This window comes from Anolis sagrei, chromosome 3, assembly GCF_037176765.1.
Source record: "Anolis sagrei isolate rAnoSag1 chromosome 3, rAnoSag1.mat, whole genome shotgun sequence".
Taxonomy (NCBI): domain Eukaryota; kingdom Metazoa; phylum Chordata; class Lepidosauria; order Squamata; family Dactyloidae; genus Anolis; species Anolis sagrei.
This window is the reverse complement of record NC_090023.1, coordinates 61,250,448-61,274,701: the sequence shown is the minus strand read 5'-3', so window position 1 is coordinate 61,274,701 and position 24,254 is coordinate 61,250,448. Positions and strand designations below refer to the sequence as shown.

Below are 24,254 nucleotides of genomic sequence, written 5' to 3'. Positions count from 1 at the left end.
TCTTAGTTGAAGACAGTATGAATCAACAGATGTTATTTTCAAATACAGGGTGGTATTACTATGAACCTATTTCAGTTATCTCTTGGAAATCAGGTCACCATGTTAATGTATGTTGCTAAAATTAAAATCGTAGCATAAGAGACAGTCAAATAGTCACAAAGGGCAGCCAGATATGACAGACTGCTTAGAGTAGATTTAGATTTGCTGCAGTTTTCTGAATGAGCTTTTATCAAGCACTGTTTATCATGGAAGAACAACCGTAGAACACCAACTTTAAACTAGGATGCTAAAAGGGCAATACACAAGGGTCATGTATATCCCATCTTAATAAAAATCAGTTACCTTAAATCCAGATTGGTATTTTGCTTCTTGTCCTTTCTTCTTTCTTATTTTGTGTGTGTGCTATATCTTTAGAGATCATATAGACTGGTGATTTATGCCACACTGCTGCACAATTTAATGTAGTCTGTTGACACTTATTGTCTCTCTATTAATATTTTCTTCATTTTTTTTAAAAAAAAACTTAATGAAAAGCCATTATTGCATGTCTTGCTTTGCAAAGTTAGATGATGGTGTGCCTAAAGCCCTCACATCTCTATTTTATTCTTATCGCCTCATCACATTGGGGGTTTTTTTGGGCCCTTTTCCCTCTTCTGGACAGGGTTGGCTGAGCACCTTTAGATGATGCTGGTTTTACCCCACCCCCATTCCTCCTGAAGTGGAGGGGAAGCATCACAAGACGCTTCCTCTACCACGGTGGAGAGGTAAGTGTGTTTTGGGTAACTCCAATGGAGCTACCCACAATCTTTTGCCCTTTTCTCCATCTGATAGGGACAGGGTGGCAACACGTTTTGTCCCATTCCCACCATGGGATGGGGGAAAGAACGAGGGTGCACAGGACACCACAAGGTGAAACGACAGGCCCCAGGGGCTGTGTGAAAAAATCCGTAGATTTGTTTGCAAATGTGTTACCATCTTGACACATTTTCCTTTGTCTCCTATGTATCAATATTTTTTTAAATATTGTAATGCTTTAGAATTTTCTATACACTATGTATTGTTATTTTACCCATTCCAGAACTTCAGCAGCACTGCTATAATCATCTATTGCTGTGTTCTTTGATTCCCTTAATTCACAATGTATAAGAATTATCCATTACACCTCTCATATTCTGTCATTTGCAGTCGCTCTCTCTTACATTCATGCCTTATCCTGCTTTGAAGCTCTTGCTTCAGATTTCTTTTCTGACTCTAAAATGATTCTGCTGAAATAACAAATACTGAGGGGGTTTTATGTTCACACTCAAGTTTTCATCTTTGACCTTTTGGACTTCTTTAGATCCCTTCTCTGTACCTACATCCTTCATAATTTCGTTATGCACTACATCCTGGCTGGAATTTCCACAGCAGTCTTGTTAGGCAATATATTCAAGCTTAATCTAAAGTATAAGCATACTTATTTGGAATTAAGTTGGATTTAAAGAGAAAAAAATTCTAAATAAATGTAATTGGAAATTTGGCTGCTGTATTTGATCATCATAAAAATCTGGTTAAACAATCCACCTTTAAAACTCTATAGTATATATTTTCTTGTACTCTTATTGTGGTTTCTTTGATGTGCAAATCCAATGATGGTGTAAGGCCTTTCCCTGTTAGGAGAAGGTCTCACCCTGCAACCAGAGAATATTTTCAACTATGCCAAACATAGAATGTGAAACCAGCATGGAAAAAACTATATATTTTTACCACAGATTTAAAGCTCCTTCTTTGTTTCATGTCAATTGGCATGAACCAAGGGTGAACAAAGTACATTCTTGGGATCACAAAAAAACCCCATATAACCCCCACCAGGCTGTGGTAACTACTATGTATGCAAAAATGGGGGCCCTGGCTCACTAAGTAAGATTTGTGACCTCCAAATGAAAGCCAGAGCTTGAGTCTAGTCAAACACCACAGAAACAAAATAGAGTGAGCTGAACATTTTATAAAACGATAAGTACAATATGAAAAAACAGTGAATAGTTTAAATCTTTTATCAATGGAAGTCTGCAAAATCTTGAGGATTTCTTGTTCTTATTTTTTCTTGTTTTTATTTTTCATTGTCATCTTCTGTTTCCTGCATTGATTAATATAATAGCCCTCCATGTCCCTGCTCACTGGTCAGTGAACAGTAACCTGAGTGCAAATAGTTGTCAAAGGCATTTTAAAAAAACTTCTGTGAGCCACTCCTCCTCCCTCCTGGTCTGATTGATCAGGAAGGCAGGCAGTGAAAGGGCCTACCATTGAAGAGGAAGCCCTGTCTCTTCACCAGCATTGCACCGTTTTCATGGGACGTCCAAGCTGGGTTGAAGAAAGGGAAAAAATACTGTGGATCGACATTGAATAATAGAGATTTCCCTAGAAGCCGAGCTAACTAAACTGCAATTATCATAGTATTTATCATGAGAGAAAATATTAAGTAATGTGTAAGGCAGCAGGACAAGAAGAAGTCTGCATTCCAGTTGGAGAGACTCAATCGAGGGAGCAAAGTCCCTGACTCTGCAAGTCAGAAGCAGGGCTATTGATGATATAGTGAGTTGGATCTCTTTCATTCATTGGTTTGCAATGTGATGGCAGTTAAAAACATCATTGATTAATACCATGCAAAAACTTACAAGATCTTTTTGATGTTTCTTGTTTAGTTGTGAAGTGTCTAACTTTTGCTAGACAGACATAAATCTTTGTGTTCAAAGAATCTCCCGACTGTCCAGCCATGTTGCTATAAATCTGGCACCCAACTTTTAATTAAAGATAGATGCTTTGGCTTTAAAAGTGCAGAGAAAAGTGTGATGAAACAAAGAGCAAGAACTTATAACAATATACATCATAATAATAAAACATATTTGCATGAAAGTAAAAAAAAGTAAAAAGCAAATCTAAACATTATTCTCATTCGCTAGTGGAGCTATAACATTGATGTACAACAAAAAACAAAATAATAAAATGTTATTAGTCTTTTAACACAAAACATTTTAAAATAAGGTTTGACTGCTGTATTTATTCCATGTTATTCTATAGTGAGAGAGACAATTAAGACAGAAACACTCAGTTTTGGAGTAGGGCTTGAATATTTTCCAGTGCAGGTGTTGTCTTAATTTCAGAAAAATTTCATTAGCCCATCTGTAAAGTAGTGACATGTTCTTCTGTGGCTGTCTTCCAATCTTATGTCCTATATTTCATCCTGAAAGCAGGCTCTGTCCTCTGTGTTCAGCATAATGGTAGAGATCCATCATGTGTTTGCTAACCAAAGTTTTCTGGGCCACATTGTTTCCTCACTTGATATGGTCAGCCTTTAGGCCTCAATTTTTGTTTTCATGGGTCTGGGTCATAGAACGTATAGTTTCATTCATTTCCTTCTGGTAGATTGTCCATTGGAATTGGTTGATCATAAAGTAGATTGAGAGATTGAACTAAAGAGGTCTGTAGTGTTACTCTTCATTGATTTCCCCCCCCCCCTCTTTATATATATATGTGTGTGTGTGTGTGTGTGTGTGTGTGTGTGTGTAAAAATTAGTCCAAAGAACTAGCACATGTGAGAGTACACAATTTATGCCAATCTTCACCCCATACCTCCTTCAGCACACCACATAATTTCTCAATTGTTTGTCTAGGAATGTCCCAGCAATTTTCAGGACCTCATCTCATGAGGGTGTTATGTTCTGTTGTGCTAGAATACACATTGTAACATTTCCAGGATTCATCACACATTGTTTCTTGCCTTTTCAGATTTATCACACAAGCGAGTGCTTGGGGGCATTTTTTTTTTATTTTAGGGGATTTAATGGGGGAGTTCATCCTTCCAAGATCTCTTGAGTATTAGTGGTCCACAGTTCCCATCCCAGCCTTAACACCTCACTGCTTTCCCCATCTTCTCAGTTGGCCAGAGTGAAAACTGGACAGGATTCATGTATATTTAATGGTTATGCAGAACAAGAAATTTCAACATACACTCCATGTTACCTGACTGGAAGGCAACTAACTCATCTTGAATTATAGCCCTTTACAAAACCATAAAATGTATAGGAGAGCTCTCCAGTTTTCAGCCTGGCAATCCTAAGAGATTCCTATCATTTGAGGGTACTTTCACACTCCACAATTGTAGCACTGTATTCAACTTTAACTGCCATTATGGCATCCCATGGAATCTCAGGATTTGCAATCTTGTGAGGTACTAGATCTAGAAAATCCTAAATGGTAAATTCCAGGGTTCCACAGGATGTTGTCATGGAAACTATAGTAGAATCATAGTATTATAATTATGTAGTGCAGATGAATCCTGAGTTAGCTGACTTGTTCTGCTGATACCAGCAGTTTGAATCCACGGTACCCCCTATGAGACCATCTGTGATCATTTAAGTGCACTCTGCATCAGTAACAGAAGGATGTCAAATTAAGATTAAAGTTGTTTCATTATTTTAGCACAGAGTTGTGATTTAACTTTGTGTAGCACACAGTTCCCTGTCAGGTTTTATTTTTAATTGGGGCCAATGAAGGGGGCAAGTGACAGTTTATCCTTATCAGACACCTGGACAACTTGATCTGGAAAATAGCATTATAGCTTTCCAGTTTTTCAACGCTACAGAAGGAAATTTCCTAGAACAACACATACACACACTATAGAAATGTGCAGTAGTAAACAAAGCAATTCATCACTTCATTTCTCATTCATTGTTACCACACACTTCATGCCAGTGAAAATGATTTTTTTCTTTATAATGTTGATCTTTCTCTTTTTTTCAAAAAAGGCAAATGTATCACTAATTAAAACTTTTCTTCAGTTTTCTTTAAGGCATGCTAAATTAATTAAACTGCCTGCCTTCAACCAGTTTTAATGAGATATATCTTTCTGGATCTCTGTATTTTTGTTTTAAGGAATGTTTAGTATATTAGTTAACTAATAATAACGGCTCAATGCTGTGTCACACTGTAGCTGCAGAATCAATATGGTTATTTATAAAATAGTCCCTAGAAATGGAAAACAAGATTAGTGGTGACGTCTCAGCAATGCAGCCTGTGGAAAAATGCTACTTGGGCCAGAGCAAAATGTGTAATCTCCTCTCTGCTATTTCCAGTCTGAGAGATATTCGGCCTGCAACTTATATGCAGCCCTAAGCTTATTAGTCAGGCCTACTTGTACTCATTTTGAATGTTCTCAGTAGCCATCTGAACATTGTCACTTCATGCTTTCCAGGGCGTCCAAATGTACTGGAAAAGAAACAGGGGACTTGCCTACCTGGTCAAAATAAATCGTGTTCATCTTGTAGCTGACTTGATCCAGACATGGGACCCCTTTAACAGTGAAAGCACTTCTTCAGGCTTTGTGCCAAAACTCACTTCTTGTTCCACAGTTGCAAGGAAGATCCAGTTTGTTGCTGTGTTTTGCTAAATGCATACAATCCAGATTGGGGTGGTTTTGGAGGAAGAGGATAGGACAAATCATTAGGTGGCAAGTGTTGCTCTTTTTTGTACAGGTCCAATGCTACTTGCTGGGATGTATGCTTTCTGACATTAAATATCTATTTACTTTTGCACTGGGAAGTGGTGGAGTGGGAGGGAGACAATAGCAAACAACTTCATTCAAAGAGATTTGCCATTGCCTTCCTCTATTTATTTTTTTTGTTAGGAAGCAATTAAGAGGGGGAAGGGAGATACCTAAGTACTCCCTTCTGATCAGGTCCACCACTGCCACTGCTTTCCTGGTGAGACAATATCCTGGCAGAGCTCTACTTGTTGTTTGCTCAGAGTGAGGTGTCCAGTCCAGTGTCCTTCAGATTTGACAGTTGCCCGAAGTAGGGCATTTTTGAATGGAGTGCAAGGGCAAGTGACCTCTATGCCCCATTTCACACTTGTAAATAACTAGAAATATGCTTATCTTTTTTTCAAGAAGTGAAAATAACCTGTTTTCCTCTTTTTGTTCCCCAAAGGAATTTTCTGATATTGAAAATACATTAATGAAAAAAAGAAAGTAAGTGTAAATCTTTAAGCTTTCACCTGTGTACTGTTCCTATTTTTTATCTTTTAACAGGTTTTTGCCGAAAGTTAGGCATCTTTTATCTGAAATTTCAAAATACTCAAAAATCCAAAATAGTCCACATGGTTAGCTGAAATAGTGAGACCTTCGTTTTCCAACTGTTCAATGTACACAATTTTTTTTCATGCACCAAATTACTTGATATACTGTATAAGATTACCTTCAAGGTCAGCATATAAGATTTGTATGAAACATAAATGATTTTTGTGTTAAGACTTGAGTCCCATCTCTGAAATATCTCATTATGTATTCCAAAATCTCTCTCCCTCTCCTCTCTCTTAAATACTTCTGGCCCAAAACATTTGGGACAAAGGATACTTAACCTGTATTATCCGTGTACTGTACTTGTCCCATGAACGGAAGGCTGAAAGTATAGTCCAAATATAAAACACGTGTAAACTTAATTCCTTCAATTTTATTCACCATTTTGTTTATAGTAGCAAGCATTTCTCTCTGCATAACTAAAGGAGAGACATCAAAAGTCAGATGTAGCTACTGACCATTAATCTGTGCTTGGTTTAACCATATGTGCATCTTTCTGAAAGACTGAAACGGTAACCTATTTCAGAACATGTTTGTACCATTGACCTGATAATCTTCTGGTAAGTTTTTCACACACACACACACACACACACCCCTCTTTATCCCAATACAAATTAGTTTGCAAAATGATTGGGATTAACTCAGCCACAGTGCATTTTATCTTTCCTGTGACAGCAGTTTAGTTGCACTAAGATGCATGTGAGTCAATCTAGTGTTGATTGACCAGTAACATTCCCTTTTTTCAAGAGAGGAATTAGATCAAAAGAGTGTGATCAATATTTTTTTGTGTGTGACACTTTTATAGAATCATAGAATCATAGAATCAAAGAGTTGGAAGAGACCTCATGGGCCATCCAGTCCAACCCCCTGCCAAGAAGCAGGAATATTGCATTCAATTTTGTCTTTTTCCACTCTATTCTTGTTCTGAAATGTGATCCAGTGGATGATCAAAAGCAGATCATGACCTAATTGTAACCATAGTTCCAACTAGAATAAAGCAATTTAATCAATCATATTTATATATGTGTTGCCTTACCATTCAACAGTTAGTTCAGTGGGGCAACTCAGGCTGGGATTAACCAACAGGATTTATGTCACTCTCTGTTTATTATTCATTTACTACGTTTCTGGTCCACTTTTCTTTCATAAGACACCCAAAGTGTCTCAAACCCTATATTAATATAATGCAACTGAAAAAAATCCAAAATGTTATCATTAAGAAAGCATTAAATAGAAATCTCTTAAAACATTTGTTTAAAACAATTAAAAGCACTTTTTTTGCATGTCAGGAGCAACTTGAGAAACTGCAAGTTGCTTCTGGTGAGAGAGAATTGGCTTTCTGCAGGGACATTGCCCAGGGGACACCCGGATGTTTGTTGATGTTTTACCATCTTTGTGGGAGGCTTCTCTCATGTCCCCAGATTTGAGAGCTGGAGCTGACAGAGGGAGCTCACCCACACTCTTCCTGGATTCGAACCTGTGACCTGTCGGTGTTCAGTTCTGCCAGTACAAGGGTTTAAACCATTGCTCCACCAGGGGCGCACTCACCCAACCAGTTAAAAACTGAAGGCCTGTTTAAATAAGATAGTTTTGGCTTACTGATCAATCCTCCCTTGATAAAGAGTTCCACAGCCTGAGAGCAGCCACTGAGAAGGCTGTCCCCCAGGTCTTTCCCAGATGTACCCGTGAAGGTGGTAAGACAAAGAGAAAGACCCCCAACTGAATTCTAACAAAGGAAGCAGACAGGACATCTAATCAATAGCACTGGCGTCATGGGCATTGGAGAAAAGTTCATGGAATGCTTCAACAAGGGATTAGATTGTTTATACAGAAACACAGAAGAAAAATAGAGCTATTGCTCCCATAGAATCCTAAAACAAGCATTCAGTTTCACTACCGCTGACACCATCTTGTGCTGGTAGGAAAAATCATCTCAAAGAAGTGAGAGAGATTTTGATGGATACAGAAAGGTCATCCTCACCTCATACAGTGGAGTGCTTTTTCAGCAATCAAAATCCTTTGGATTTGTACATTTAATAATTGACTTCGATGACCATGCACTCATCACATATCATGAATAATGTAAGTCAATTATTTGTGAATGATGTAGAACCTAAATGAGCCCCCTTCCCTCTGCGCACAACTATTTGGTAAATGCTTAGCAATGAATAATAGATGGGAAGAAAATTAGACTCTTGCTGAAAATAATTCACTCATCCAAAGTAAGGTCAGCTTTACAACAATGAGCTTTGGCACACCAAAGCAAATTTTGCTATGCATTTTTCTAAGGAAGAGCTTATTTTCTCACAAAGTTCTGTGATGGTAAGAGAGTGTACAAGTGCCATTTAAAGATAGCATTTGAAAATTCTTGTTCAGTCTTTGGAAGAATAAGGAACAAATTATTATTAATGGATTATACTCTGCATTCCTTTATCTTTTCCTAGATCCATCCAGAAGTCAATGTCAGAAAGTGAAGCATTTGGTTAGTAATTTAAATTATGATTCATTTTGGCTATTGTAAGGTTTCTTATCATGCAAATATAAATATAATAGATCATGAGTTCTTTTTTGGGGGGGGGAGCAAAACCAATAATTATGAAAACATCTCATATTTCATGGAAGGTAATACTTTTTGCACTGATTAGAATAAATTATAAATTTTCTTTGTTGGTTTATCCATTTATATGATGTTTACTTTCTTTTTGTTAAAATAGCCATTTTCTCTGGTTTTCCCAAGCTACAGACTGAATATAAGCAGTTTTCTGTTATGAAATTTCTGGAACTCTTGATAAAAGTTAATTGTTTCAACATTTTGCGGTGGTAGTCAAAATATCCTAATCTGAACAATTCAATTTTTTTTAAAATAAAATAACTATTTCTATCTATGCCAAATTGTATAACTGATTTATCCATAATTTATATATATATATATATATATATATATATATATATATATATAGTTTTGGTTGAATATGAAAATAAACAAAAACATACCAATCCATCATAAAGAACTTATCGACTTCTCAGTAGATTTTGCAATTCAGCGGCATTTGCATTCATTTATATTCACAGATACAATGATAGTGGATAGCATTTACATTAGTGATGTCTTCCAAAGGTACAATTAGGATGTACACATTTCATTATACCGTGTTGGTATATATATATATATATATATATATATATATATAGTCATAATGTCTCAAAACCAATTTCTGTTATGTTTCTAAAAACCAATAATAACAAAAACAGCAACAGCAACAGCAACAACTTTATTCTTGTATCCCGCCACCATCTCCCCAAAGGGTCTTGGGGTGGCATACACATGGTACAAGATGCCCAAAAACAGAACATAAAATGAAACACAATATAAAAATACAACTGAATAAAACATATAGGCATATAAAACAACAACTTAAGACTCAGTTTAAAACAACACTCATCAACCAATGGCGGTAAACTTCTGTAAACGTGGCCAAGCATTTAATACAATGCAAAAAAAAAAAAAGCCCCAAATAAACCTAAATCAAACTTTACAATTGTTTATAAGAAGATTCCAAAAACTATAATTTTGACTCCACAATAGAGATGAAGCCATATTTCTACAAGTGTGGTTCTATTTCCAGTAGAGAGCTTGATGTTTCCATGTGATATACTTAACACAAACCAATGGATAATTCACCTCACAGAATTCCCTGGGGATGTTCAAGTTGACATGTGGTCAATGGGAGTGAACTGCATCCTAGCTTCTAGCCCAGACCAAGTCAGTATTTAAATATGTTTGCCAGTTTTACAGATTTAGCGTATAAGGTAGGGCACCCCTTTCTAGGTCAGATGCTCCCATATCAGTTCCTAACCAATTACTCATAGGAAATAAGGCACACAAGTCTTTGCAAGCAGATCATAAAAATGTGCATACATCTCATTCAACTTGTGGCTGATGGCTTCCATCTGTGGCCCCTTCTACATGTCATATAATCCAGATTATCAAAACAGATAATCCACATTATCTGCTTTGAACTGGATTATATGAGTGTACACTACCATATAATCCAGTTCAAAGCAGATAATCTGGATTTTATATTGCAGTGTAGAAGGGGCCTGTGTGGATTTTAGGTTTTGAACTTTAATGGAGTTGTCCAGGGTAATGAGACTATTAGAGGGACAAGTTCCAATATTTTGCTTGGCTCCTTTAAAGTTTACACTAAACTCAAACTGGATTCACTATTTCATTGAGATAGAAACCAACAGGTTGGCACTGCATTTCACCCCTCTATCCTATGTACATGTTTTAAATATTCAGTAGAATTGTTTATGCATTATTTATGCAACAGGATGATTTGCTAGTAGGCCTCAACATTTCCAGTTTATCCTTTTTGCCTGACCTCCCACCTTCCATGCAAGACAACAACAAATCCAAAATACAGTGCCAGATACAGTCAGATTTGGTATAGTGTCCTGGTCAAGCAGGCTCCTAAATCATATAAATTTCTAATCATGCGTAGGACAGATTCCTGCAAACTGCTTTACTGGGTATCACCTGCATGAGAGATAGAGGTCCATTCTTTTTAAATACATTTTTTCACATATTGGTGGTGGTGTACAAGCATGGTGTAGAGCCACGTTAGACCCCTTGGAATGCACAAATACCCCATAGTCAAAATGTATTTGCAATAGAAATCTGAGTATTGGGCTGTAACTATTGTGCTAGTTGGTCAAAACATTTTTCTACTCTGAAAGCTTTCTCAAGGAAATTACCCATTCAAATTGGTTGATATGCATTCCCAATGCTAATTATGTAAAGTTTTCAGTTTCTTCCCTAATTGGATATGAATGCAGAAAACTGAATTTCTATGCTTCACGTTTAGATAGAAAAAATGTGAATGGCACATTTGGGCAGATTCCCAAGAAGCAGGAAAATGATTTGTACCTCGGAAGGCACTGTCAGTCTGAAGGTAATTGCAAAATGCATTTCAGCTGATTTTGCATTTTCCACAAAACATTTTAAAGGGCATCGAGGAAAACAGTGAAATAATTTGTCAAGGCCTCTTGTGGGGAGGGTTGACTCTTCCCCAAGGGAGAAATAGGCACTTTAAATAAAAAGGAAAGTTGAAGTAAGGAATTGCAGTGCTTGTATTAAATGCTCCCTGTAGCTTATAGATCAGTAGAAGACTCATGTGTGGCTGCTGGGTTATTGAGCCATAATGGTCGATTAGTATGGTGCTGCCTGTCATATATTGGCAACACAGCAGATGTTAGGTGAAGGCATAGAGAGACTGTTTTCTAAGAGGAACATTCCAGTAGATAAAAGGAAAAATCCACCATAGTGCTGAGCATTTCTGTCACTCTAGATGAAAGTCTCAATAATACCCTTTAGCCTTACTTCTGGTTTTGCATTTTTGGGAACTAATCACATCACCATCTTTATAGGTAAACTCATGCCTCTTTCATTGCTTTGTAAGGGGAAAATAACCTAAAACCACATAAAGCAGGACTGGGAATAATGTTTCCTCCAGGTCTTGTACCACTGCAGTTCTCCACATCCTTAACCACTCACCATGCTGAGTTGTAGTTCAACAACATCTGGATAAAACTGACCCATGGAATTAATTTCTAGCTTGGCTCATAAGTTGTGTGTAAGTTCCAGGGAAACTTTATTAGAGATGAATGTTGTTTCTGTTCCTATAAATCTCTTATACACTCCTTTCAGGCTTCCTTCCATCTTTTAAAAAAACTTTTAGTGAGATCTAAAGGAACATTTTGGAGTTACCACAGTCTATCAGAAAGACAAATAAATGACTGAAAATTAGGCATGGATACTCCCTAGAAGTCAAAATTACCACACTAAAGCTATCATACTTTGGCTGTATCATGAGATGACATGTAAGAAAATGTGGTCAAGCTTTCTAAAGTGGAGGACAGTAAGAAAAGAGGAAGAATATCCTGCAGGTTGAAAGATTCTTTCAAGGAAGTCAAGCTTGGCCTTGACCTTGTAAAGCCTTTGCAGAGCTGCTGGTGAGTGGGTGTCTTGGAGGACTCTTGTGCATAGGGTTTTCATAAGTCAAAACCAAGTTGACAATAATTTAAAGCAACAGAAAGAGAGCCAATATGAAACACAAGCCCTCTCCTTGTGGGCACAACCAAGTAGCTTGAAAAAAAAACACCAGCTGATTTTTTTTATGATATTTCCCAAAATCTAGCTTATGTAGTTTAGGTGAGGCAGTTGACAAAAGATCATGGCAAGTCTTGTCTCATAATGCAACAAAAAATCCTAATTACTTTGAACACACTGGGAAGTGGAGCAAGCTCCCCCTTTTCTCCCTTTTCTTTCCTTGGCCTTCTTTTTCAAAGACAATTGGTGTGAGGATTAAGTGCCTGACCCCACAGAACACTAGAACCTGATGAATGAAACCTTAAACCATAAGCTTAACATTAAGCCCCCTAAAGCCATCGATTTTAAATAGGCTATTCAAGAGCTTATTTTTAGCTTTCAACATTTCCTTAACTATTTCATTGCCCATGGAACACAGGAAAAGAAGTCTGTTCTGCTCATGACTGGAGTATTGGTAGACGAAGTTGCAGCACCACTTGTTGGGTGGAAGGGGTTGAAGCATCATCCACACAAGCCCCAATCTCCAGCAGAATGGACCTTCTCTCAGAGCAGCTGATGCCCAGTAAAGTACATTGCAAGGATCTGGCTGGGGTGTGTTACTTAGTTACACAAATGTAATTAAGGGTGTATTAAAGTGTAGAATTAGTGCAATTTGTCACTGCTTTACCTGCCATGGCTTAATGTTATGGAAAACTGGAATATATAGTTAGTGAGGCACTAGCAGTCTTTGCCAAAAAGGGCTAAAGGACTTGTGAAACTACAACTCCCATGATTCCATGGCATTGAGCCATAGTATTTAAAATGGTGTAAAACTGCATTAATTCTACAGTGTAGATTTACTCTAAGAAATCATGTCAAATATCAGGCCTATTGTTTTAATGTTTAAAACAATCTGGTTTAATCATGACAGTAATAACTGTAATTTTCTAATCCATGTTCTTCATTATTGTACAGAAATAAATGAAGATATTGTCATTGGTGAAAGGTTCCATTTGCTACAAGAAACAAGAATAGAAGAAACAACATGTCAGGTAATTTTGACTGTAATCCTTGAAAGTTTAAAGTAATACATTTCTTCATTGTTGAAATGCCACAAGGCTTCATGTGGCTGCTACAGCAGACCAACATGGCTACTTCTGGTGCATTGAAACCGTAGTCCAAGTAAGGCAGTAGCACCATGTGTCTTAGGGTCCATCCAGACAGTACCTTTATCCCAGGAGCTTCAGCAAACAGGAGGGTGATCAGAAGCCATTCCAATCAAACATAGAAGCAATAGCTACATAAGGCAAAAACCACATGTTATCCAGGTGCAGGAATATCACAGTTTTGAGCTGAATAGCCTCATCTTTGAATGTCTATATGTCCCTGCAATCGAAATTCACGGGATTTTTTTAAATCTAGGTTTGTTCCTGAGTTTTAGATGTTTGTTCCTGATTGGTTGGTTCCCAAAAAGGTGACACTTGAGTAGAAGGCAAAACTTTTTTTGTGTGCCAGAAACTTCATGAAACATATGGAGGGCACAGTTTTATTGGCCAAGACAAAGAATGGAACTTTTGCAATGATCCTCGTATCCAGATCTCCACCTATCTGCATATACACACCTCAGGGATTTTTAAAAAAAACCTGCCAAGGTTTCTGGCAGAAGTCCTATGGTGGCCATCTTGGGAGCCTCTAAATCTTGCAGCAAAACATCAAGTCTGGACAACAGAGGAAGAAATTCAGGAACCAACAGATCTGTATGTGGACCTCTTCTGAAGTCCTGGGATTTTTTGCCCCTGTTTAACACCCGTGATTTAGTGCTGTCTGGAAGTGCCCCCAGATTCATAGATTGAGATGTTCATATAACTTTCCATTTTATGAGTTGGCTGTTATTTCCATTATCACTATGCTAGAAGACTTCACAAAATTATATCAGTTTTACACTGTTTGACTACCATAGTTCCATCCTACATTACCTTGGAGTGTGGAGTTTGGTGTTGCTGGCAAACTCTTGTGCTGTAATACAGAGTCCTAATTGTTTCACCCAGGTAGGATTCTGTAGGAAGGAGCCATGGCCATTAAACTACTATGCAGTGTACCTACATTTTTCACAAGAGAAATGGATCAGTAAGAAGGTTGCATTGTTGTCGTTTACCTATGTTGTGGAGACAAGTAATGTTCCCAAAGCCAGAAGTCCACTTAAAATGGGGATAGGACAGAGACATATGCATCAAATTGTACTGAGAAATGTAGTGGGCTATTCCTGGATGCACAGAACTAACACTGTACTTCTAGCACCCTATTCTGAGTCAGTCAATAGCATTCTTGGTTTGTGAGGAAGCAAAGTTACCCATTACCATTGCAAAAATAGAAGATGGAGAACTATTTGCATAAGACTGTTTCAGAAGTTTCCTTCCATGCACTCTGAAAATGTACTACTGCTTGCACAACCAGTGCTAGTGTGCATGTGCTGCCACCACTGGATGCTAATCATTTTGTATTTTGCAAAGCATCTTAAGTATTTTATCTTTTTTAATTAACTTGTTCTTATTTAGCAAGATACCACCTTTCTTCTGTGTGACCACATGCACTGAATACTTTGTAGCTCTCTCTCTCTCTCTCTCTCTCTCTCTCTCTATATATATATATATATATATATTGTGTGTGTGCCATTGAATTAGGATGTTGGGAATCTATCTGACACAAGCCTGTATTAAGTGCTCTAATCAATATAGAAACTTCAGCTTTGGCATATGTGTCCAGAATACTTCTCAATTTTATAAACATATACGATGTCTCCAGGTAGTCCTCTACAGAAGACTACATTAATTAACCCACTAACATGAGCAATTAAGGAAGCCTGACCTTTGGGCCTGTGCATAATAATATAAAAGTAATTAATGATTCATCAGTTGCTGAATATCCAGGAATAGGAAGACACAGCAGAAATAGGTGTTGCTAATCACGCTGTGGTTATTGATGACTCTGAAATCAGTGGCAGGATTTTTTTTAAAATGAAGATGATGTTCCTCTTTCTCATCAATGTTTGTCTTTTCTTAAGCCAAGAGTTGGTCTGTTATATATTGCCTTAACAATATTGGAAGTGAAGATTTCCTTCATTGAATAATTCCTTTGTGATATTTAGGAGGGTCCCTGTTCAAACCTTTGGAGCCATCTCTTTCCCATATCATAGTCATAGAATTATAGAGTTGGAAGAGGCCACAAGGAACATCGAGTTCAACCCTACCATGCAGGGACATACAATCAAGGCGCTTCTGACAGATAGCAACCTAACATCTGTTTGAAAACATGTCATTTTAGTCCTCAGTAGTGATGGCTCTTCCTCCTTAGGACTCCTGGCTGCTCATTTGCCATAAGAAATGGTGGGTCTCCTGTCAGGACTAGTAGCTTCTCTTTTTTCCTGCTACTACCATTCCTCTGCTGTGCAACTCTTTGGACAAGAAGGAAAGGGTGGATGAATGAGCAAGTGTAAACAATGACAAGTGGTTCCAGGCTGCTTTGTGCAGTAGACACCTTCAAATTTAGGGGCTGTGCACAGGCAGGAAGTACTCAACCATGATCACACCTTTCATTCTCTCACTTCGATCCCTGAACTACAAAATTTGCTGCAAAATGTTTTATGGTTTGTATTTATATTGGAATATTTGAAATTGCAAAAGACCACGTGTGATGCTGTAGTTTACTCTGGGAAACTAGGGTTCAAGTCCCTGGCCAGCCATAGAAATCCACTGAGTGACCTCATATAAATCATACTCTTTCAGTCTCAGAGGAAGGCAATGGGAAACTTCCTTTGATTAAAGCAAAATGCAGATAGCAACAAAGGTAAAATAACTCCAAAAGTGACTACACTTTGCTGTATATTGTACAGTGGGGCCATTTGACCTCCTCGTGGATACCAAAGTCCTATTATGTACTATGGATTAATAAGATAGCATGCCTTATATATAATGACAACTCAATTGAGTGCCAGAAAGTGAATGAGAATGTCGCAACACAGACGCCTTAAAGAGCCACACACAGTAAAAGTTCCAAAGTAAAGTTTATTGCAGCACAAATAAAAGCTCAGAAAACACTTAACTTCAGTGCTTCTGCCCCAAAAACTCAAAAGTAACCAACTTTGGTTAAAAAAGGAGCAAAACAGAATATAATCCAGATTAACCAGAGAAAAAACCCAGATTAAAATGCAGTACTCAAGCAGCGAGCAAACAATGCAGCACACAAACAGTTAACAGCAAGCAGGAAGTGCCAAGTGTGTAAACAAAGCCAGTCAAAGTCCAGGAGCCGAAGTAGAAGTAGAAGCGGTTTTCAAAAGCGTCCTCACAAAGTCCGTCAAACCGCCACCGCGGCTTCCAAACAATCCAAGATTCAGGAAGGGAGAAGTCCACACTCACGAGAAGTCAGTCCAAGTAGAATCACAAAGGAACTCCAGGCTGCAGAACCCGAACCCAAGCCCAACAGGAAAACAGGCAGAGACAAACCCACAGGATACACGAACGTAGTCGACACTTTGCCTTCTGCAAAGGTCTCCCATTTCAGAGCCCACTTATATCTTTATTATCTATACATCATCATCCGAAGATGAACTAGCCTCCGCCCTGTCATTAGTTCTTACAGCTGTTCTTGTCCTCACACGTGAACCTGTGTTACCATTCCTCCAGTTCCTCCATCTTCTGTCAAGACTTAGATCTCCCCAAGACTCAGACGTGTTACCTGTTTGCCAATCCTCATTACCAGAGAAACCCATGAACGTGTCACTAGACGTTGGCTCTGCACACACATCTTGCACCTCCTTAACCTTTGTCCAGTTTAGTGTGTCCTCCTCCTCCCGATCACTTACAGACCCATCACTTCCCGAGAAACCCATAAATGATTCTTCATCTGTGGGAGCATTAAGTATATCACGGATCCTCTTCCTTTCACGCTTCTCATCCGATTCCTGCTCCCGAGTAGACCTTTTCAAACCTCTATTCCCATCCACAGTATCTCCTTCCTCCCCCTCACTCATTGACCCTTCGTCACCAGAAAACTCCTCGAACGTGTCTTCGGCAGTAGGATCCATAAGTATCTCCCAGATCCTCTTCCTTTGTTGTTCTTCATCGGACTCCCTTCTGACCCTCTTACTAACACTTGCAACATTACTTACAGGCTCCACTGTAATAGAGAATATGTGAAATTATAAGAAGATACAGTAGAATATATCTGTATCAAGGTGTTCTTTTTGGAATTTTTGGGAATATTTTCAAGCGGTTATTAGTTGAATCTATGGATGCAGAGTTCATGGATAAGAAGGGCTCACTGTGATATATAGATTAAATGTAGGCATAGAACTAAGTACAGAAATTCAGGAAAATAATTACTTTTCATTTCCTAACATGGAGGGGGGGGGGGGGCAGCTGACTATTGCAGACACAGAAAAGTTTAACAGTTTAGTTTAAGTGAGGAAATATACTAGGACAAATTTGCAGGGAAATTCAAAGTACTCAGATACAGAAAAAGGATTGCTTCCATGGGGTATGTTCTAAAATGGTAAATTTTCAGTGATTTAAAAGCTGCTTAGCTTAGTGTAAATGTGTATGCCTCCGAAGGCCACTCAAGTTACTACTGAATAAATCCTTAAGATTTTGTCTATTGTTAATGATGTACTACAGCACACATTTAAGAAAGATTACATATATAAGGGCTGTTGACATTTCTTATTTAAACTAGACTTGTAGCAGCCTTGTGTTAGATCAACTCATAAACCTAAACAAGTAATAATAGCCTGTGGGGAAATACTTGAGGCAGAGAATTTTAATTTTGGCTTCCTTGTTCTTTCTTGTAGTTCTCTACAAGTCCTTAACCTGACAATTCAGTTATTGTGCAGAATGTAGGAGAAATTATATTGTGTCCTTGAAAGGCAATTCAGGAAACATAAAAGAGTACTCTAGATATATTTTTTTGCCTTTCTAATTTATTTTCAGTCTTACCATTCTTTGTAAAGTTTCTTCAGTGTTTATATCTTTAGATGTATAAATAACAACAGATTTGAGTAAGGTTCTTAGCATCAAAGAAACTGATAAGACTAAACAAATTCGTATAATCGGTGTATTTTAATTGAATTCTACATAGCCCAATTAATTTTACAATACATACCCTCACTGGTCTTCTTTACCTCTTTCCTACCTTTCTTCCTCTTTTCTCTTTTCTTTTTCTCACATTTAAAAACTGATATTCCTTATACATTTTGTTTACTCTTTTGTGGTTCAAGGTAATGACTTTTGGACAATGGATTCCACCGCAGAATCATACTCCAAAGACATCCAGTGATATGGTAAGATATTACATCTTAAATTCTTTTTAATTTTTCTTCTACACATTTTTGTATGGTAGCCTTCCCCAATCGGCTGCCCTTCAAATGATTTGGGAAGGCTGATGTTAAATTGCATCTCTGTATTAGGCTTGTGCACAGATTAGGAGTGGTTGGTTCCCTTTGGCCAATCTGGCTTGTTTGGCTTGGTCAGATGGGTGTAATGGCAAGAACCCAGCCATCACATTTTCCCATCCAAAATGAGACCATATGGCAGGCAATCACACCCCCCCCCCCCCCAAAAAAAAATTTGGCATACAGTTGCATCCTGATTTCAGTAAATTTTTTGGCTCAGCTTCTGGCTTGGCCTCTTTCTTGAATCTTTTTGATTTTCCTTTATTTTCTTGATTTTTTTCAAAATCAAGATGGGTGTGTGTGGTACGTGTGTGCATTTGGGGCCTTGGAGAGTCACCCTTTTATCTTCTTTTTCTCCTTCCCTCCTCTCCTTCAGAAAATACTTTTAAAAGATAATAATAATTAATAATAGTAATTCCAGAAAACAAAAAGAAAAGCTTCCTTCTCAAAAAAAGTAGAAACAGTTTTAAGGAAGCATTAAGGCCAAAGCAGAAAGGCATGAGGGGGGAAAAGGTACCACTCCAGGAAGGGCCTGCAGTGCCTAGGGTAGGATAGCTCCAGGTCATTGTTCTTCCTTCCCTGGGAAGAACTGGGAAGCCTCCTTAAAATGCCTTGGAAAGCTGCATGCAGGGAGAGAGTGTGCATGCCCGCAGCTCATGTAAGCACCTGTCTCCTCTCAAGTAGAAACAGCTTTAACAAAGCATTAAATCCAAGTCTCCCCTACAGACCAAAAAGAAAGGATAGCAGAAAGAATGGTATTCTAAGCCCTTTCTTTAAACCCCGGTGTCTTCTACAGACTAAAGGGGAAAGGATTGCAGAAACAGTGATATCTTAACTCTGATACTTTTTAATCCAGAAAAACAAAAGGACAAACAATGCCATTGCCTAAAAATGGCGGCAAGAGGAACCTGGAGAGGTTCCCCAATTGCCGCCAATGAGTCAGATCTAGTCATATTTTCCAGGTGCAGTACAAAAATGCTTATCTGGCTACCCGCCTGCTTTTGGGATGTGTGCGAAAAAGGATATGGGGGGAGGGTCTACTGGTATTCAACCAGCATAAATTGATCGAGGTTTAGCTAAAATGCACAAGTCTACTTTGTAGAGCACCACATCGTGGAAACTTACCATGTAATTTATGAGAGTCAATGCACTGAAGTCTACCTATCCTGAGTTCAACACACAGGATCTGAAATTCATTCCTCCATCCTATGAAATCCACAATCTTATGCACATTGAACAAGTCCCACACAGTGGACCATATGACAGAGAAGATATGCATAAGATTGTATTGTCAAACAAAAGGTGGCAATAACATTCAGGTTAGACTAATATTTTATTTGTTGACCATTTCATGATTTGATCTGTTTTCTTCCTTGGGACATTGTGAAGCTCTATTTTTTTTCTTTTTTGCACAAGATTGTTCATTTGGTCAAGCTTCATGGAAACTTGGCAGTATTTGCATATGAAAGTTATCAGAGTTTTCCTTGTAATTTATTTATGCAAACTATATTGCTGCATTTATTATTTTGCGTCTCACTTTGGCTCAACACAAAATTTACCTCCTCTGCACATGAATTGCTTTTAAAACAAAGAGGATTACCCATCATCCATTAGTAAAATTGGTTGAGTAGATTATATGTTGTTCTACTTTCAGATGCCCTCTCAATTAAAATACAAGTTCAGACCTCTATGACCAAAATTCATGAGTATGGTACTCCCCATTAATAATTGCAGCTATGCTATTTGACTGTTAAACATTACCTAATTGGATTCCTAGCATTTACAATCACTTGATGCATATTTTGCAAAACTGATTTCACAGGCATCACACCCGGGGAAAATCATTGTCCATATGTCTAAAGTCATCCAAATAAAAGTCCCCTATCTTCATTTGGGATCAAGGTTGGAAGGCAAGAGTATTAACAATTTGAATATCATCAAAGTGGCTTTGTGCATATGTTTTGATGCACTATATGTGTTATTTTGGCAGGGTTGTTTCGAGCTATAATATGTTGATATTTACATCTGCATGTCTTGAAAAATCTCAATTTACATTATTACCAATTTACAAATTTCACATTTAAAATATTTCTTTAGCAATTTATTTATTTATTTATTTATTTATTTATTCATTGTGTCAGGGCAGCCAGTGAATTATATTACATTTCTAACAGAACAAAGCAAACAAACAGAGAAAATACAAAATGTGTGAGTTTGGTAGTTGATTAAATGTCCTTTGACCAGTATCTGGCCACTTGGAGTGCTTCTGGTGTTGCTGCAAGAAGGTCCTCCATTGTGCATGTGGCTGGGCTCAGGTTGCATTGCAGAAGGTGGTCTGTGGTTTGCTCCTCTCCACACTCGCATGTCGAGGATTCCATTTTGTAGCCCCATTTCTGAAGGTTGGCTCTGCATCTCGTGGTGCCAGAGCGCAGTCTGTTCAGTGCCTTCCAAGTCGCCCAGTTCTCTGTGTGCCCAGGGGGGAGTCTCTCATTTGGTATCAGCCATTGGTTGAGGTTCTGGGTTTGAGCCTGCCACTTTTGGACTCTTGCTAGCTGAGGTGTTCCAGCAAGTGTGTCTCTGTAGATCTTAGAAAACTATGTCTGGATTTAGCAATATATGAAATCCCAGGACACTATATAGCCTTTTGTCTAAGTAGTTAAGCAAGGTAAAAGAACAGAAAGTGAGGATGATGAGTTGAGCTGATGTTTTGTATAATAAATGCTGATGGAACAAGTTTTCTTTTATCTGACTAAAAAGGTAAAGGTAGTCCCCTGACAATAAGTCCAGTCATGTCTGACTCTGGGGGGTGGTGCTCATCTCCATTTCTAAGCTGAAGAGCCAGCGTTGTCCGTATACACCTCCAAGGTCATGTGGCCGGCATGACTGCATGGAGCGCCGTTACCTTCCCGCCAGAGCGGTACCTATTGATCTACTCACATTTGCATGTTTTCTAACTGCTAGGTTGGCAGAAGCTAGGGCTGACAGCGGAAGCTCACGCCGCTCCCCAGAATTGAACCTGTGACCTTTCGATCAACAAGCTCAGTCTAAGTCTAGAAAATGTGAAAGGAACAAAAATGACTGTGGTCTTGGCATTGCTAGAAGAAGAGGTTTTCTGTCTGCCGGTACTTCTACTCTTATATAGGAATTGTGAAAGATTGTATTATCGAAGGCTTTCATGGCTGGAATCACTCAGTTCTTGTGGGTTTTTTCGGGCTATATGGCCATGTTCTAGAGGCATTTCTCCTGACGTTTCGCCTGCATCTATGGCAAGCATCCTCAGAGGTGAGGTCTGCTGGAACTGGGAAAAAGGGCGTTTATATATCTGTGGAATGACCAGGGTGAGAAAAAGGGCTTTTGTAAGTTGGGCTAGGTGTGAATCTTTCAACTGACCACCTTGATTAGCATACAATGGGCTGACTGTGCCTGGAGCAAACTCTTCTTGAAAGGTGATTAGATGTCCCTGCCTGTTTTTCTCTCTGCTGTTTTTGCTGTTGCAATTTTAGAATTTTTTAATACTGGTAGCCAGATTTTGTTCATTTTCATGGTTTCTTCCTTTCTGTTGAAATTGTCCACATGTTTGTGGATTTCAATGGCTTCTCTGTGTAGTCTGACATGGTGGTTGTGAGAGTGGTCCAGCATTTTTGTGTTCTCAAATAAAATGCTGTGTCCAGGTTGGTTCATCAGGTGCTCTGCTATGGCTGATTTCTCTGGTTGGAGTAGTCTGCAGTGCCTTTCATGTTCCTGGATTCTTGTTTGGGCGCTGCGTTTGGTGGTCCCTATGTAGACTTGTCCACAGCTGCATGGTATACGGTAGATTCCTGCAGAACACCTTTCCTCTGGATGGATCTTCATCTTGACTCTCGTGGCTTGTTCTTGGTCTTGCAGCTCTTCTGATGTTTGAGGTGGAATATCCATTGGCCTGTAGAGCCCAGTTGAGGTGGTTCAGTTCATCTTGGAGGAGGTGGGGTTCATAGATTCTTTTTGCACGGTCTGCCAAGGCTTTAATGGTGCTTCTTTTTTGACTTGGGTGATGGTTGGAGTTTTTATGTAGATATCTATCTCTGTGTGTGGGTTTTCTGTAAACGGTGTGACCCAATTGTTGAACTGGTTTACGGATGACTAGGACATCTAGGCAAGGCAGTCTTCCTTCCTTTTCTTTTTCCATAGTGAACTGGATGTTTGGGTGGATGCTGTTAAGATGTTCCAGGAACCTGTTGAGTTCTTCTTCTCCATGGCTCCAAATGGTGAAAGTGTCATCCACATGTCTGAACCATATAGTGGGCTTTTTGGTTGCTGTTTCAAGAGCTTGTTTTTCAAAGTGTTCCATGTAGAAGTTAGCTATGACTGGGCTGAGAGGGCTCCCCATAGCTACTCCATCTTTCTGTTGTGAAAGATTATTGCCAATGGATTCAAGAACAGAAGCAGATTTCATTTATAGAGGGGAAATCTTCCCATTCACATTGAACCTTCTGTTCAAAGAATGGTATTAAAATTTGACACATGCCTCACCCAGAATCATAGAATAATAGAGTTGGAAGAGACCACATGGGCCATCTAGCCCAACCCCCTGCCATGCAGGAGGAACACAATCAAAACACACCCTACAGATTGCCATTCCCTCCCTAGGGATATTAGATCAGCTACCTCCCTCCTGACCTTGCATAAAAGAGTAAAAATGTAGCTTTTTGATCAAGTCATTGGAGATCGTGTGAAATAGATAAATATGGATTTATGTGCAATGACAATTGGAATGGTCCAGACTTTAGATATTGTGGTTAACAGTGAAGGCATTGTTTTATATATTTAAATGTTTTAAGATATTTTATAATTCTATTTAAATGTTTATCTTAACTAGTGTAAATTGCTTTTGAAGGCATCAAATAGTTGCCTAAGTGTAAGCCACCTTGAGTCTGTAGTTTATTCTGAGGGACCATTTGTTTCACAATTCTTACATCTTACAGATAACCAATAATAATAATAATAATAATAATAATAATAATAATAATAATAATAACAACAACAACAACAACAACAACTTTATTTTGTAACCCCCACCATCTCCCCAAAGGGACACAAGCCCAGACAAAGAGAGATTGAACTATAACACCATAAAATTGCAGAGACAAACATCATGAAACATAAACCATCAAGAACAGGGCCATTTCTGTGGTGGACCCACCCCCCCCCCCACCTCTGGAACACCCTCCCCAAAGATCTTAGACAGGCCCCTACTGTTGGGGTTCAGCCTGAGTTTGAACTTGAACCTAATTCTCTGTTTGTTCCTCCTGATGCTAATGAAAGTATATTTACTGATGCTAGTGGAAATGTACCTTTTGATGCCAATGCTCCTGAAATTAGTGAGGAAGAAACTGCTGTAGGTTTGGAAAATGCCAATGTTCCTGAAATTAGTGAGGAAGGAACTTCTGTAGATTTGGAAAATGAAAGTACCAGTGTTCCTGAGAATGTTTCAGAGGGAGACCTTGAACTTTCCCTCCCTTCTGCACCTGTTAACTGTAATGACAACAGAAGGGGCCAAATTTGGGAAGACAGAAGTAAAACACTCAGTTTGCGTCGATCCTCCCGAATTCAAGAATTAAAAACATTGGCTT

The 24,254-nt window shown here is 38.5% G+C and overlaps 1 protein-coding gene across 4 annotated transcripts in view; it reads left to right on the top strand.

Moving 5' to 3' along the window:
- Positions 1-24,254, top strand: part of SAMSN1 (SAM domain, SH3 domain and nuclear localization signals 1) — a 107,690-nt gene that overhangs the window by 19,342 nt on the left and 64,094 nt on the right. Inside the window, exons 3-7 of one of the 4 annotated variants that reach the window (XM_060770506.2) lie at positions 5,964-6,004; positions 8,557-8,594; positions 10,981-11,067; positions 13,179-13,255; positions 18,472-18,534. In XM_060770506.2, coding sequence (XP_060626489.2) covers positions 5,964-6,004; positions 8,557-8,594; positions 10,981-11,067; positions 13,179-13,255; positions 18,472-18,534 — 306 coding nt within the window. Of the gene's footprint in view, positions 1-5,963; positions 6,005-8,556; positions 8,595-10,980; positions 11,068-13,178; positions 13,256-18,471; positions 18,535-19,475; positions 19,608-24,254 lie in introns of those variants that run through there. The other 3 variants (XM_060770507.2, XM_060770508.2, XM_060770509.2) reach the window with 3 other exon arrangements.